Source organism: Chionomys nivalis, chromosome 3 (genome assembly GCF_950005125.1).
Source record: "Chionomys nivalis chromosome 3, mChiNiv1.1, whole genome shotgun sequence".
In the NCBI taxonomy this organism is placed as follows: Eukaryota; Metazoa; Chordata; class Mammalia; order Rodentia; family Cricetidae; genus Chionomys; species Chionomys nivalis.
In genome coordinates this window covers 99,875,775-99,892,230 of record NC_080088.1, presented here as the reverse complement: position 1 = coordinate 99,892,230, position 16,456 = coordinate 99,875,775, and the positions used below count along the sequence as shown (strand labels likewise).

General features: G+C 46.7%; 1 protein-coding gene across 11 annotated transcripts in view; it reads right to left on the bottom strand.

The window, feature by feature from the left end:
- The window catches only part of Gtf2i (general transcription factor IIi), an 88,272-nt gene that overhangs the window by 12,356 nt on the left and 59,460 nt on the right, over window positions 1–16,456 (bottom strand). For all 11 annotated transcript variants that reach the window (XM_057765289.1, XM_057765292.1, XM_057765290.1 and 8 more), the window contains 6 exons: window positions 15,721–15,779; window positions 14,230–14,301; window positions 6,488–6,671; window positions 5,514–5,572; window positions 4,130–4,201; window positions 2,068–2,251 (listed from right to left, as the gene is read on the bottom strand). In XM_057765289.1, coding sequence (XP_057621272.1) covers window positions 2,068–2,251; window positions 4,130–4,201; window positions 5,514–5,572; window positions 6,488–6,671; window positions 14,230–14,301; window positions 15,721–15,779 — 630 coding nt within the window. The remainder of the gene's footprint in view (window positions 1–2,067; window positions 2,252–4,129; window positions 4,202–5,513; window positions 5,573–6,487; window positions 6,672–14,229; window positions 14,302–15,720; window positions 15,780–16,456) is intronic.

The following is a 16,456-nucleotide window of genomic DNA, read 5'->3' as shown; positions in this document are numbered from 1 at the left end:
TGTGCGCTGCTACGTCCCATTGCCTCTGAAGCTGTAAATCAGTCCCCAACCACACGTTTCCTATTATAAAAACTGCTGTTGTCACGGTGTCTAAGACAGAAACTGTGGGTACCGATGTGAGACCTGACCACGCTTGTTGGTGCAATGCGAACTCTGGCCTGGAAAAGCCACTGAAGGCTTACTGGGTCACACTAGTAGGAGTGTGGAAGACGGTACTGAGGGCAAGGTGAACTGCGAGGGCGCAGTACAGGAGGTTTCAGAGGGGAAGAGTATCAGTAAGTGTCCTAGAGATTGTTCTTGGGATGTTTGGGCGAAGAACATGGCTGCTTCTTGTCCTGTCCTAAAAATTTGCCTGAGGTGAAATTAAAGAGTTTTGAACAAATTCTCAGCAGAGGAGATTTCCAGCATCCTAGTATTGGCTGTGTCTTACTAGCAATCCCTCTATGCAGATCCCTAATGAAAAGGAGCCAGCTGGACAAAGAGAACCACAAAATGTGCAGCTTGAGGAGAAAAGGTACGCCAGGAAATGTAAGGGAGCAAAGCCCAGGGCTCAAGGAGATGAGAAGTTTAAAGAAAAGCCTGGTGCTGAAGGGAAGAAAGGGAGTGGTGTCTTGGGGCACGACTCCAGCGGCTAAGCTCCCAACTGGTGAAAAGGAATCAAAGAAAGGCTTAAGCAGCGAAGGAAACCATAAACAGAAGCTGATGATGAAACGTAATTGGAGGAGCGGGCAAGCCCAGCCCCATCAAGCAGAACCTGGTAGCTTCAGTCACGTGGTTCTGGCTTTAGAGCCAAGAGTACAAGAAAAGGGTTTTGGAATCTCCCTCCATGGCTAGGGAAAGCTGCTGAGGTCAGGAATGTGTCAGGGGTGTCTGTGCATGGAGGCCCAGAGAGGAGGCCAGAATTGCTCTGGAGATCTCAAGATGCTGGAGATGTCAGAGTCATGGGATACTTGCGGAGGGAAACTGCTAACAGGGAGTGGGACCAGCGTGTTGCAGACAACAAAGCTGAAAGAAGGTGGAGATCTAAAGACGACCTTGACACCAGACACGGAGATGCAGAGTTGGGAGCTTGCCCCGTTGGTTTTCGGTCTTGCTTTGGTCTAGTTTTCCTCATTATGTTCCTTTTTGGAACAACCATGTGTACTCTGTGCCATTTTATGTTGGAAGTATGTGACCTGCTTTTTTGTTTTACAGGAGGTTACAGTTAAGAGACTGCCATAAGTCTCAGAAGACCCCTTGGCATTTCAAATAGTGTTTGGACTAGGAAAGCCTATGAGGACTTTCAGTAGTTGGACTTATTTTGCATTATGACATGGCTGTAACCCTTCAGGGGCCAGAGAGCGGAATGTGGTGGTTTGAGTAAGAATGGCCCCCAAAGGCCCATGTATATGAAGGCTTAGTCACCAAGCAGTGGCCACTGCTGGAAGAAGGGTGTTACGGGGTGAGGCTTTAAAAGCCCACAGTAGGCCCACTGCTTGTGGATGAGGATGCGGTTCTCAGCTACCTCTCCAGCGTCACGTCACTTCACGCCTTCCGTGCTACCCTCATGCTCCCCACCATGATGATACTGGACTGAGACTGTAAGCAAACCCTCAACTAAATGCCCTGGCCACAAAGAACGGTGACTAAGACAGCCACCTCTCCAGCTTCTGTAACTCCTTTAAAATAGCAAATGAACGCTAGATCACTTCTGTCAACCACTGAATCTCTGCAGGAAAGTAAATAACTCCATCACGATGAACTGCGGAAAACAGAGCAAGCATGTTGCCTGGGCTTTAGTTGACAGAAGTTCAGGGAAAACCGTGACTGACTGGAATCTATCCTGAGGATTGAGTACAGTTCAGTAAGAGAACGCTCTCCTTGAATCCCCCAATGAGGCGCTTGCCAAATTGTTCAGGCCCTGGGTTCGATCCCAAGTTTAGCAACGCTCTGTGTTCTGAACCTGCAGGGCAGCGGGAGGAGCCTCTCCCCTGCCCCCCCAGGAGGTCTAGCCAAGAACGAAGGACTCACTGAGACACAGCAAGGCTAGCATCATGGCAAATGGCTGTAGAGGCAAAGGCAGCTTACTTTTTAACGACAAACTTGATCTTATTGCTCCCACGGACAATCCTCTCCAGGCGTGGAATCCCAAACCAGGTGGGGCTTCGGAAGGGGATCCCCTCAGGCAGCCCTTCCACATACAGAAACTCTGGATTTGATTCGAATACAGGATAGGGCACCTTCACTGCCTCTGTGAGGCCAAGAGCTTGAGCTGAAAGACAAAGAGAAGCCAAGTCAGGAGCACGGAAGTTTGTATCTATGCTAACTTTCTAGCAATCCAACCCACAGACACTCACTATTAAGAGGTAACTTAATATGATGAAGATAATAATAATAATAGTAATAATATAAAAGTGTCAGCACTGGAAAGACAGCTAAGCAATTAAGAGCACTTGTTGCTCTTGCAGAGGACCCAGGATTCACTCCCCAGCACCCACACAGTGGCTCACAACCATGCATGACTCCAGTTTCAGGCATCCGATGCCTTCTTCTGACCTCCACAGGCATTAGTTACATATGCATACAGTAGACAAAGCACCCATGTACATAAAATTCAAAATATTTAGAATTTTAAAAAATAAATTCAACTCTAACTTTTTTGTTGTTGTTGTTTTTCCAGATATAGTTTCCCTGTGCAGCCCTGGCTGTCCTGGTACTTACTCTGTAGACCAGGCAGGCCTCAAACCACAGAGATCCTCCTGCCTCTGCCTCTCAAGTACTAAGGATTAAAGGCGTGTACTACCACTGTCTGGCCCATTTATATTTTTTTTTAAATATTTTTTATTATGTATACAATATTCTATCTGTGTGTATGTCTGCAGGCCAGAAGAGGGCACCAGACCTCATTACAGATGGTTGTGAGCCACCATGTGGTTGCCGGGAATTGAACTCAGGACCTTTGCAAGAGCAGGCAATGCTCTTAACCACTGAGCCATCTCTCCATCCCTCACTTATATTTTTTAAAACCAGTATTTTTGTTTAGTTTTTTTTAGGGCAAGTTCTTGGTATATAGTGTAGGCTGGTCTCAAACTAATATTTATCCTCCTGCCTCAGCTTCTTAAGAGCCAAGACTATAGCATGAGCTACTATACCCAGAAAAACAAACAGTACTTTAAAAACTATTTTCTCAAAAAATAAATTCTACTTTATGTGTCTGTTTGTGCACCACAAACATGCCTGGTACCCAAGGAGGCCAGGAGTCAGGTCCCCTGGAACTGGAAATAGAGCAGGCTGTGGGCTGTCCTGTGGGTGCTGGCACCCTAAACCAGATGCTCTGGAACAACAGGAATGCTCGTCACCATCCAGTCTTCTCCCCAGCTTACAGACAGCGCCTTTATTTGAGGACACACGCTTACAGGGTTTCCTTGTACAGCCCTGGCTGTCCCGGAACTAGCTCTGTGGACCAGGCTGGCCTTGAACTCACAGAGATCCACCTGCTTCTGACTCCCGAGTGCTGGGATTAAAGGTGTGCGCCATCAGTTCAGACAACAGACATTTAAACATTTTCAATGCAAATAATAGCCAGGATATGAATCCAAATGGTCTCTGTGTTCAAGACAGAGAAGTGAGCCAAGGCCACTGAACACAACATGAGGTTGATGATGTATCTGTCTGTCCTGTAGGCCCGAATCTTCCAGGAAAGCCGACCTACAGAGGCCAGGCCCAAGCTGAGGCCTCCAGAAGCACAGAGCAAAATATCCACAGAGAGCAGATGTTACAGTGCAGTGTAGCAGACCATGCTGGCATTTTCTGTCACCCTTCCTTCTCCATGACTGACTGGACAAGCCACTGAAACCCGCACTGAGCCCGAGGAACCTGGCAGCTACTCTAAGCTGAAGCAAATGATGAAGGTCATGTGTTCTCCAGGTGAGAAGCACAGTGGCTCTAAAGCCCCCCGAGCTGTGACACAGGAGAAGACAGAAGCAGAGAGACATGAAATAACTCTCTGACTTAAGGAGTGAGCTGAGCAACAGAAGTAAATTAAGGCCCTCTTTCTGGGACCTCCATTCATTACGTTCTGAACTTCTAGAATTCATTCGGAACCGGCCACTGTCTGTAACCTAAGATGTAACCACTGTGTCTCACTTACCAAACTTCAAATTAAAGATCTCTTCCACCTGCTTGCGAAGCTTGGTGATTCTGACATTCCAATCTTCTTTGACTGGGAAGAAGCAAAACCAAATGTCACCAATAATGCTGCTTACGGTATTGAGACAAATCCCACAGACTTAAGGGCAGAAAGAGACTGCCGCTGTGGAAGACTCTTCCAGGTGGGACAGGGCTGTTGTCATCACTGCTCTGGTCACTTCTCTACTGGGCTGGCCACAGAAGGTGCCAGGAGGTCCCACACTGAACTGTGGCTAATAGCGAGTGTGGCTAGCAGAGTTCCCACCACATAGTGCTCATCTCTGAGGGTCTTACATTCAGACAAGCACATGAGCACTCAGGAGAGTGAGGAGGGAGTATTGTGGAATTTCTGAGGCCACATAGGATATTAGGAGTCCCTCTCTCAAGGAAAAAGCAAAGCATCTAACACACATGTGAGCACAGCTAACAGGCTAATCTGTCACACAGGATGCAGGGGACAGACGCGGCTCTGAAATTCCTGGGGGAGGTAAACATGTCTCCAACAGGTAAGAAAGTCCTGCAATAGCCTATAAACATCAAAACATCTGCTAAGGAATTGTTTTGTTTGTCTTTCTTTTTCGAGACAGGGTTTCTCTGTGTAGCTTTGGTTGTTTTTTGTTTTTCGAGACAGTGTTTCTCTGTGTAGCCCTGAATTCACAGAGATCTGCCTGCCTCTGCCTCCTACGTGCTGGGATTAAAGGCGTCTGCCACCCCTGCCCAGCATCTAAAGTGGTTATTGTGGTCCAGCTGCCAGGGTGCAGTGTTGGCATGGTACGATGGCCTAAGGCTCTGGAGACAAGCGGACACCTATATCACTGCGTACAGGGGGCATCAGAGAAGACAGGTGTGGAAATGTAAGGGCTCAAGGGAGGGGTGGAGTGTTGGAGAACTTTTCAGGCATGGTTTGGCTCTTGCTACCTCAGAATCAGGTTCAATGCCACCCTATGCTACAAAGTGAGTTCTAGGCTACTCTAAACAACTTAGAGGGAAAAGGAAGAAGAGTATAGGGGCATCATTCAGTAGTACAGCTCTTGCCAAATACATGAGGCACTGGGCTTAGTTCCCACCAATATGGAAACATTTTTTTCAAAAATAAAATTATTTAAATAAAAAGAAGGAGCCAGGTGGTGGTAGCGCACGCCTTTAATCCCAGCACTCAGGAGGTAGAGACAGGTGGATCTCTGTGAGGCCAGCCTGGTCTACAGAGTGAGTTTCAAAACAGCCAAGGCTACACAGAGAAACCCTGCCTCAACAAACCAAAAATAAATAATAAAAGGAAGGAAAGAAGAAAAGAAGGAAGGACAGGTGGACAGGCAGACGGGTGGGTAGGTTCTGGGCAACTATACCTGGTGTGTTCGTCCGTGGCTGAGTCACTTCAGTTGTACTGTGGGTCAGGAGTTCTGGCCTGTGAAAGTGTTAGCGACATTAGTGGTCAGAGTATTCAGGAGCAGTGTCAAGACTCCCACTCAGCTACATACTGTCAGTTCATTTTTAGTATGGCCCATTCTGCCTTCTTGTGCAGGAAAACAAACCATTTTGGTGACTATTCTGAAAAAAACAAATTCCATAAAACTACAGGATTATGGGTGTCTGTAGAAATAAAGGTGTGCCGGTCACTCTCTTTTCCGAACCAACTCGACCTGCCACCTCTTGTCCTACTGGAGCTGGACACCTGCGACACTGCTGTCCCATGTCCCCATTCAATCCTGACAAACACCAACGCACACTGCCACAAATGACAAGGCAGAGGAAGCCCTGGGAAACGTCCCTGGGATTGAGGCCAAGGCCGGCCTTCTGTGCCCGCTCCTTAACACATCATGTCCTTGAGAACGCAGCCACTGTACCCATGACATCCAGGACACGGACCACAGCAGACTCTGCTTCAGGACCTTTAAACATACACTATTGCGTGCCGCCTTCCTCCACTCAGCCATCTGTGGTGGCATCTCGTTCCTCACACCAGGAGCGCAGCCACACCTGACCCCTTCCTGCCTCCACTGACATCACTGCTCTGGAAGATCCCTTCCCGAGCCACATAGCCCAGGGACGGGCTAGAGGTGTGCCCTCCTAGAGGTGTGCCCTCCTAGAGGTGTGCCCTCCCTGCATTCTAGATGCTCTCATGCCACTGTCCTGACACAAAGGTCAGGCTCACAAGACAGCTGCTCTTGGGCCCCATTTGGCACACACCTCATACTATACTAGAAAAACATCTGTTTAATCAGCTCATGTAAATGAAACACTGCATTTACGGTATACACAGGAAGGACCACTCAGGAGAAAAGATCCATCTTCAAATGTCAGGGAAAATTTTTTTTCTTACCTCTTGATAACAAATTTAATTCGATTGCCCACTTGGATGATTTTTTCCAGTCTTGGGATTCCATACCATGAGGGGCTTCGGAAAGGAATGTTTTCTGGAAGTCCTTCCACATAGAGGTCATTGGGATGGGCCTCAAATTTTTGGTATGGTACAGCCTTGGCTTCTGTGCTCCCCAAGGCCTCAGCTGCAGAAGATGAGAGCAAGGCAGGAAACTCAGGCTGAAGTCACACACAGCCAATACCCCAAGTGCCCAGCTTCAAATACCACAACTAAAACACAAAAAAAGCCAGCCATGGGTATGAGCCTGTAATCCCAGCACTCAGGAGGCTACGCTGGGGAATATGGAGTGCCAGGGTTGCCTGAGCCACAGAGAGAGACAGACAGACAGACAGAGACACAGAGAGACAGAGACAGAGAGAGAGACAGACAGAGAGACAGACACAGACAGAGACAGAGACACACAGAGAGAGACAGAGAGAGACAGAGACAGACAGAGACAGAGAGACACAGAGAGAGAGAGCGCCTATATGGGGGAGGGTTTTAAATCCATCTATTAATCTCTAGTCTGAAACTTCACCCAAATAGTTTTTGTGCACATGTGCAGAACAGAGGTCAACACAGTGTAGTTCCTCAGGCTGCCGACTCTTACTGATAAGTCTGAAACTTTCCATGCAGGCTGGCTGCCAGCACGCTCCAGGTACCCTCCTGTCTGCACCTCCTCACCGCGGAGACCACAAGGGCACACACCACCGCGTCCACCTTGTTTGACCGTGGGTTCGAGAGCTCAAACACCTGGCCTCATAGCTCTGCAGCAAGCACTGTAACAACTGAGCTATCTCCCAACCCAGTCTGCCTCAATCCTTCCTTCGTATTAGCAACACCACAGCTGAAGGGCTCTTGTGTTAGAAAAATCACAGGCGAGGTAGTCACCACCACACCAGTAAAGGGAATGTGTCCAAGAGGATCACAACCCCGTGACAGCTTGAATCCATTCCTGTCTTATCTGCTAGATAGGAAAAAATTTAAACCTAATTTTAACAGGCTTTTTATGAAATAAAATCATGCTTGAGTTGACAGCAGTTGAGAGACAAAAGGTGGAAGCTGGCTGTAGCGGCAAAGGCCTTTTATCTCAGCACTCACAGAGGCAGAGGGATTGCTCAGTCTGAGGCCAGCCTGGGCTACATAGTGAGACTTTGTCTCAATAGAAGAAAAAAAACGGAAAGAAAAGGGCAAAAGTCAAGTCTGTGAGCTCTCCCTATCGTGACAGTCCCCACCTCGCTTAGTCTGCAATGAGCCACACTCATGGACCAGGAAGTCCTGCACATTGCCCGACAGGAACCAGTGCTTCCAAGATGGGTTGGGTCCCCTCCCCTCCCCTCCCCTCCCCTCCCCTCCCGAGTGGTCTGCACAGTCCATGGGAGTGAACAGGAATGCGCAGGCACCAGTCACAGGCAGTGGATGGTGAGGGTGGAGCACACTCCTAAGGGGTTTCAGGGAGGTCGTGTTTCCCACGGCCACAGAAACCTTAGGAAGGGCACCAGAGGCTACCAATTTCTCAGCAGCTCCCAACAGCCACCAATCCAAATCCACCAAAAATGCCACCCAAAAAGCCAGTAAGTTCCTTTTTGGATGGTGGTGGCTGGGAATAAAATTCTGGGTTTCATGTATACTAAGCAAGCATTCCACCAACTGAACCACATCATCAACCCTCTTAATATCTACTTTCTCTCTTTAAAAGTTTTTTAAAATTGGGAGCTGGAGAGATGGCTAAGCAATAGAGAGCAGTGGTTGCTCTTCCAGAAGACCTGGGTTAAATTTCTAGCACCCAAATGGCAGCTCATAACTTCCTGTAATCCAGTGTCAGGAGATCTGACACCTTCATAAAGACATACATGCAGGCAAACTACACACACACACACACACACACACACACGAAATAAAAATAAATAAATTACAAAACAAAGTTTTCTAAAATTATAATATTGGGGCTCAAAGCCATGTCCTCAGGCACACCAAGCAAGCACCTTAAAAAGAGCCACATCCCAGCCCGAGTCTGTTTCCTCAGCTGTGCTTGGCAAAGCCCAGCCATCTCCCACCGGCCACTTCTCCTTTCCCTTCCTCTTCCTTCTTTCCTTAGCCGCTTCTTAGGGAAAGCCCACAACAGCCAACACCAGCGATACTCTCAGGGCACAAGACACTCAGAACCACATGTCTCTCCCACACACAAACCACCATGACATAATGGTGGCATGCATAACAATAAACAACGGCCATCACTTGATCTCGGCTGCTAAATGTCTAGGAAGGCACTGGCTGGACACGAAGGAATTTACACCCAGATGGGAAGGAAGGTATTACTAAAGCCTGACTCATTGCGGACTGTAATGCTATTTTGTTTATGTTTTAACAAATAAAGCTTGCCTGAAGATCAGAGTGCACGCCAGGTAGTGGTGGCACACATCTTTAATCCCAGGACTTGGGAGACAGAGGAAGAGGGAATCTCTGTTAGTTCAAGGCCACCCTGGGCTACACTAGACTGAATCTGTCTAAAAGAGAAACAGAGCTCACACACATGGGATGGGATCCCATGTCTTTAATCCCAGCACTAGTGAGGAGGAGACAGCAGTGATATGGCTGGTAGAAGAGAGGACTATAAGGCGGGAGGAGACAGGACGGCAGTGCAGTATGAGGGGAGGATCGCCCTGTGAGTCTGAGCATTGGGAGAGGTAAAAGAACTCTCTGGTGGCTGGCCACTCTGCTTCTCTGATCTTCAGCAATAACTCCTATATCTGACTCTGGGTTTTTATTATTAAGACCAACTAGAATGCATGCTACAGTGGACAGCCAGGGAAACTGACATGTTTGAGAAGCTTCGACCTTTACCACCCAACCAGTCACTACCCCAGTGTAGTGGAAAAGAAAATTTCTGCGGGGAGTCCACAAGTGTTACACAGTAAATGTACAGCTGACAGATCTAGTGGACTAATCCACGGGACGTGTGTATGTACACATTCACTTGGAGTAACCCGTTTTTACAGAGCTATGGGCATACATGTCCCTTGGATAAGTCACTGTCGGTTCTGTAGAAATCTTGTGAAATCGTGGCATTTCCCCCTTCTATAGGATCCCAGCAGTGGATAAACCTGACTCTTCCTGTAGGGTAACCAGAAACCTCCCCACACACCATGAAGCCATGGAATGAAAAGGATTCACTCAGTCAAGCCTTTGTTCTCACAGCCAAAATCTACATAAAGCTAGTACCCCACAAACTTTCTTTGTTAACACCTCACTGATAAGAAAGGAGCCTCACAGCGGAGGCAGTCTGTCTGCTCTAACAGCAGACTCAGGAAGCTGTAATCTGCTGGTCTGCTCTCAACTACTTACTAGTATTCTGTTTACCCTCCACCTTGGTTTCAACTAACATAGGATCCTAGACCAGGAGACTAGCTGTTTGGTGGGGGGGGAGGCCTGAGTCACTACAACTAACTTCAGAGAAAAGTTCTCACCTGGAGCTGGGTGGTGGTGGCGCACGCCTTTAATCCCAGCACTCGGGAGGCAGAGGCAGGCGGATCTCTGGGAGTTCGAGGCCAGCCTGGTCTACAAGAGCTAGTTTTAAGACAGGCACCAAAGCTACAGAGAAACCCTGTCTCGGATTAAAAAGTAGGGTTCCCAGAAGAGATTCTTTTTAACTCAACCACCTAGATGCTAATGCAAATCAGCCTGTAGGTTAGTTCCCAGTCACGCCCCCCTCTGAGACATAAGATGTTTCCTTGCCAGATCCACAGGTTCTGGTGACTGTGAAAATGCACGCTTGATACTACTGTTACTGCCTATGGGATTGCTAACTTGTCTGTGTGCCTATATAAACCGAAAGCTGTGTGAAGATCATGCCTTGTGCTTCTTGCTGCTTCTTTGTTCCAAGGAATAAGGAACATGTAGTGGTAACATACATGAGCTGATTCCTTTCAGTTTTATCCTCAGATCCAATTAGCCAGGTTTTCGCCTGCCATAGTGAATCTTTCTGGACCCTGAGAGGTTTAATGGGCTTAAGCCCAAAATAAAACTCGATAAATTTCCTTTCCAAACAGAAACTTGATTTGTTCCTGATGCAGGGAACAGCGACCAACAAAGGATGTTCTGGGGTTGCGGACGTAGCTAAGTGGGTATAAGCACCAGCTGCCTTTGCAGAGAACCTGGGTGAGGTTCCCAGCACCCACATGACAGCTCACAACCACCTGCAACTCCAGTCCAGGGGATTCAGGCCTCTTCTGGCCTCCACGGACACCAGACTTTCCAACGGTGAACAGACACACATGTAGACTGACACCCTGACAACCATACCTAAGATTCCTTTTTCTTTTCTTTTTTGATTTTCGAGACAGGGTTTCTCCGTAGCTTTTGATTCCTGTCCTGGAACTAGCTCTTGTAGACCAGGCTGGCCTCGAACTCACAGAGATCCGCCTGCCTCTGCCTCCCGAGTGCTGGGATTAAAGGCGTGTGCCACCACCGCCCGGCTTCTAAGATTCCTTTCTTTCTTTAAGGCACTGCAACGTTAACGAATCAAACACATGTGTCCAAATGTGTAAGACTAAAGTAAAATATGGTGGCTCACACTTTTAGTTTAAGACCAGCCTGGGATACAGAGTGAATTCTGGCCAGCAAAGGCTGCATGCTGTCTCAAAATGACAATAAAAAACAAAACAAAACCATCACCCGAAACAGGAGATCTGAGGGTGTGAGAGTGCTGGCTTAGAACGCACATGGTGGGGGGCGTTCCTTCTGTCTGTGTGTTGCTTTTCTTGGTTAATGAATAAAGAAACTGCCTTGGCTTGTTGATAGGGAAGAACTTATGTAGGCGAGGAAGACGGAACTGAATTCTGGGAGGAAGAAGGATGGAGTCAGAGAGATACCATGGAGCCACTGCCACCAGAGATAGTCGTACTGGAACTTTGCTGGTAGGCCACTACTGCGTGGTGAAGCACAGATTAATGGAAATGGGTTAAATTAAGATGTAAGAGTTAGCCAATAAGAAGCTAGAGCTAATGGGCCAAACAGTGATTTAATTAATACAGTTTCTGTGTTGTTATTTCGGGGCTAACCTAGTGGGCGGCTGGGAAGAACAAGTGGGCCCTCCTACTACATGCACAAAGCTCTGGGTTCCACTCCCAGCACCACGAACCCCACATGGTGGATTGTGCCTCTGACCTCAGCACTCAGAGGCAAATGTGATAAACCTCTGAGTTTGTGGCCAGCCTGGTCTATATATCACCTGCACAGTGAGACGTTGTCTCAATACAACAAGAATTACAATAAATCAATAGCACATACCAAGATAACATGAAACACAATCATGGTGACTCTTCAGGAGGCCAGTGGACCTAATGGCCTTCTCATTCCATAGCAATACAATGACAAGGGATCCAAAAGAGAAATGAACCAGTCAAATAGGCACACTGTGTAAATGAGGTTGTATGAAGCAATCACTCGGGGCCAAGGTATGGCTCACAATAAAGGAATTGCCAAAATGAGACAAAGCATTTGTTTAGGATGTGGAAGACTAATCCATCCCAGCCCAAAAAGAAAAATGAAGGTTTATTCTATTGTCACCTATATAGTGTTTTATTTGGAGGTGGGGGCTGGTTTTTTGAGTCAGGGTTCTCTGTGTATGTAGCCCTTGCGGTCCTAGAACTCACTCTGTAGAACAGGCTGGCCTCGAACTCAAGATATCCACCTGCCTTTGCCCCCTGAGTGCTGGATTTAAAGGTGTGTGCACTACCACTGCCCAGCTGTCTGTTATATAGTTTCTTATACTTAAATTTTACTAAAAGCGGGGGCTGGAGAGATGGCTCAGCGGTTAAGAGCATTGCCTGCTCTTCCAAAGGTCCTGAGTTCAATTCCCAGCAACCACATGGTGGCTCACAACCATCTGTAATGAGGTCTGGTGCCCTCTTCTGGCCTGCAGACATGCACACAGACAGAATATTGTATACATAATAAATAAATAAATATTAAAAAAAAATTTTTACTAAAAGCAACAGAAAAAACACAAGGTTAAGTTCAAATCATCTCACTTGATTCCTACAATAAAATAAAAGACTTAAAGTTCTTGTCAAATAGATCTTTCACTTCCTTGGTCAGAGTTACCCCAAGATATTTTATGCTATTTGTGGCTATCGTGAAAGGTGATGCTTCTCTGATTTCCCTCTCTGCTTCCTTATCCTTAGTGTATAGGAAGGCAACTGATTTTCTGAAGTTGATCTTGTATCCTGCCACATTACTAAAGGTGTTTATCAGCTGTAGGAATTCTTTGGTAGAGTTTTTGGGGTCATTTATGTATACTATCATATCATCTGCAAATAACGAAAGCTTAACTTCTTCCTTTCCAATACGAATCCCCTTGATCCCCTTATGTTGTCTTATTGCTATTGTTAGAACTTCAAGCACTATATTGAAGAGGTATGGAGAGAGTGGACATCCTTGTCGTGTTCCTGATTTTATTGGGATGGCTTTGAGTTTTTCTCCGTTTAATTTAATGTTAGCTGTCGGCTTGCTGTAAATAGCTTTTATTATATTTAGGTATGACCCTTGTATCCCTAATCTCTCCAAGACCTTTATCATAAAGGAGTGTTGAATTTTGTCGAATGCTTTTTCAGCATCTAATGAAATGATCATACGGTTTTTTTCTTTCAGTTTATTTATATGGTGGATTACATTGATAGATTTGAGTATGTTGAACCAGCCCTGAAGAGGACACCAGAAAATGGAAGGATCTCCCTTACTCTTGGATTGGGAGGATCAACATAGTAAAAATGGCAATTCTACCAAAAGCAATCTAGAGATTCAATGCAATCCCCATCAAAATCCTATCAAAATTCTTCACAGACCTGGAGAAGACAATAATCAACTTTATATGGAAAAACAAAAAACCCAGGATAGCCAAAACAATCTTATACAATAAAGGATCGTCTGGAGGCATTACCATCCCTGACTTCAAACTCTATTACAGAGTTACAGTATTGAAAACAGCTTGGTATTGGCATAAAAACAGAGAAGTCGACCAATGGAATCGAATAGAAGACCCGGACTTTAACCCACAAACCTATGAACACCTGATTTGCGATAAAGGAGCTAAAAGTATACAATGGAAAAAAGAGAGCATCTTCAACAAATTATGCTGGCATAACTGGATGTCAATCTGTAGAAGAATGAAAATAGATCCATATCTATCACCATGCACAAAACTCAAGTCCAAATGGATTAAAGACCTCAATATCAGTCCGAACACACTGAACCTGATAGAAGAGAAAGTGGGAAGTACTCTACAACACATGGGCACAGGAGAACACTTCCTACGTACAACCCCAGCAGCACAGACATTAAGGGCATCATTGAACAAATGGGACCTCCTGAGACTGAGAAGCTTCTGTAAAGCAAAGGACACTGTCACTAAGACAAAAAGGCAACCCACTGACTGGGAGAAGATCTTCACCAACCCCGCAACTGATAAAAGAAACAAAAAACGTCAGTGGCTGGAGAGAGGGCTCAGCAGTTCAGAGTGCTTGCTGCTCCTCCGGAGGACCCATATTCATATTAGATGGCTCACAACTGCCCTTAACTCCAGCTCTAGGAGAGCTGGCTTATGCTGGCTTCTGCAGGTACCCCCCCCCCAGTCACACAAATTCACATGTATAATTTCTTAAAAGTTACTCTGTAATGTTTGGTGTGGGGAAAAATATACTTACCAAATTTCTTGCAGAAAAGCTGGTCTACCATCTTCCTCAGTTTGGTGATTCGTGCATACCACTCTTCCTTCACTGGGAGGGAAAAGAGCAAGGTCTCTCAGTTTAACAGCTTGACTTACTCAGGTTGTTCAATGTTGTGAGAACACCCTAAGTTATTCTTATTAATTAATAAGGAATTATTAATAAGTTATTCTTATTAATTAATAAAAAATTCTTATTAATCGTCATGGGGCAACTCCCACTCCATCCAGAGGAACACAAGACAAAGTATGACCTCTTTCCTTCAGAATCACGTGACAGTATCTATGGCTCCATGTTCTATAAAGATAATCTATGTCCTAAATTAGACAGGACTGATGATGACCCATTAACCAACTGACAAATATAGACTTTACAATACACTTTTTAGCAAATTTATTTCTGAGACAATATCTCAGCAGCCCCAGCTGACCTGGAACTCATCAAGTAGGCCAGTGTGTTCAAATCCCAAGTACTGGGATTAAAAGCATGAGCCACCATGCCAGGGAGAATACATCTGTGCAGGTCTGCCCAGAAATGCAGTCTGTCTGTCTGTGTATCATAGCTTTTGTTGACCTGATGTAAAACTAGACATATCCAGAAAGAGGGAAGAGGGAATCTTTTGTTTGGGTTTCCCTGCATAGTCCTGGCTATCTTAGACTCACTCTGTAGACCCAGGCTGGCCTCAAACTCACAGAGATCCTCCTGCCTCTGCCTCCCGTGCTGGGATTAAAGTCCCCCCTCCCACCAGGTGAAAGAGGGAATCTTTTTCTTTTTTGTTTTTATTTTTTGGGACAGGGTTTCTCTGTGTAACAATATGGCTATCCTGGAACTCACTCTGTAGACCAGGCTGGCCTTGAACTCACAGAGAGATCTGCCAGCCTCTGCCTCCTGAGTCCTGGGATTAAAGCCCCACCACCACTGGTGGATGAGGGAATCTTAATTGAAGAATATTTCCACCAGACTGGTCTATGGGGCTCTGTGGGGCATTCTCTTGACTGCCGATTGATGTGGGAGTCCAGCCCACTGCGCATGGTGCTATATATATCCCTGGAAGAGTGGGCCTAGGCTGGGTAAGGGGTAGCCAAGAGAAGCAATACAGTAAGCAGCATTCCTCTATGGGCTCTGCTCCAGTTCCTTCCTCTAGCTGCCTGCTTTGAGCTCCTACCGTGGCTTCCCAAATAACCCTCTCCTGGCCAATTCGCTGTTGGTCAGTGTTTCTCACAGCAACAGAGACGTTTTAGAACTCTAGCATCAGGCCCAATCTACCCAACTATCTGTGGTTATAAGTAAACAGAACAAGTGTTGCTCTTCTATGAGGCACTCGGGTTCTGGGGTGCATGCTCTGTAACAACTCTCGGGTGCAAGCCAAAGGCCTATTTCTTTACTGCAACCTCCAGAGGAGGCCACCCCGCCCTGGGTGCTCACAGTCCTCCGCACACTGCTGGGACCACCTGGAGGCTTGATACCCACCTCCGGACGCTGGCTTATCCAGCTGTAAGTCTTCCCGTGTAGAGTTCAGAAGCTCGTGTCTAAAAGGAAAGAGCCAATGGTGAGAACTTGCCAGGCCGGATCCAGCAAGGAGGCAAACAGAGCAGATGCACAGCACCCAGCCGTGGGGACTGACTGCACTCACACAGCTGGACCTAACTTCACAGGGCTCTACAACGCAGTAAGTGCGAACTCTCTCAGGAGATGCTTCGTGGGGCCTCTGCGCTCACAGTAAAAGAGGTACCTTGCTATGGATAGTTTAAAATGTTTACAGTAATTGAGTCCTATAACTTTATATTATATTAAAAAATATGTTCTCCCACACATCTATAAACTTTTTTTTAAGTTCTGCATATATTTAACATTTATATGTGCAGGGCAAGAGACATGCTGTATTTTTCTGAACAATCAAACAAACCCATAAAACCCCTAAACCCTAATTCGCACAGCCCTCCTGTGTGAGCCACTGTGGTGGGGGGGAGCAGGGGCCTGGGAACAACCCGAGGCGTCTGGAAGCAAGGGGAGCTGGGTCAGGGTCAGTGGACACAGCTGCGCAATGGTGGGCTGCGGGCAGAGCGCCTGCTGATGCTCCGGTGGACGGGCAAACAAGGGAAACTTCCTGCAGACCCAGGCCATGGACCCTTGTGAACTGTGACCTCTCTCTCACCCCGCCCAGTTCTGCATGAAATGACCCTGTGAACTGTGACCTCTCTCACCC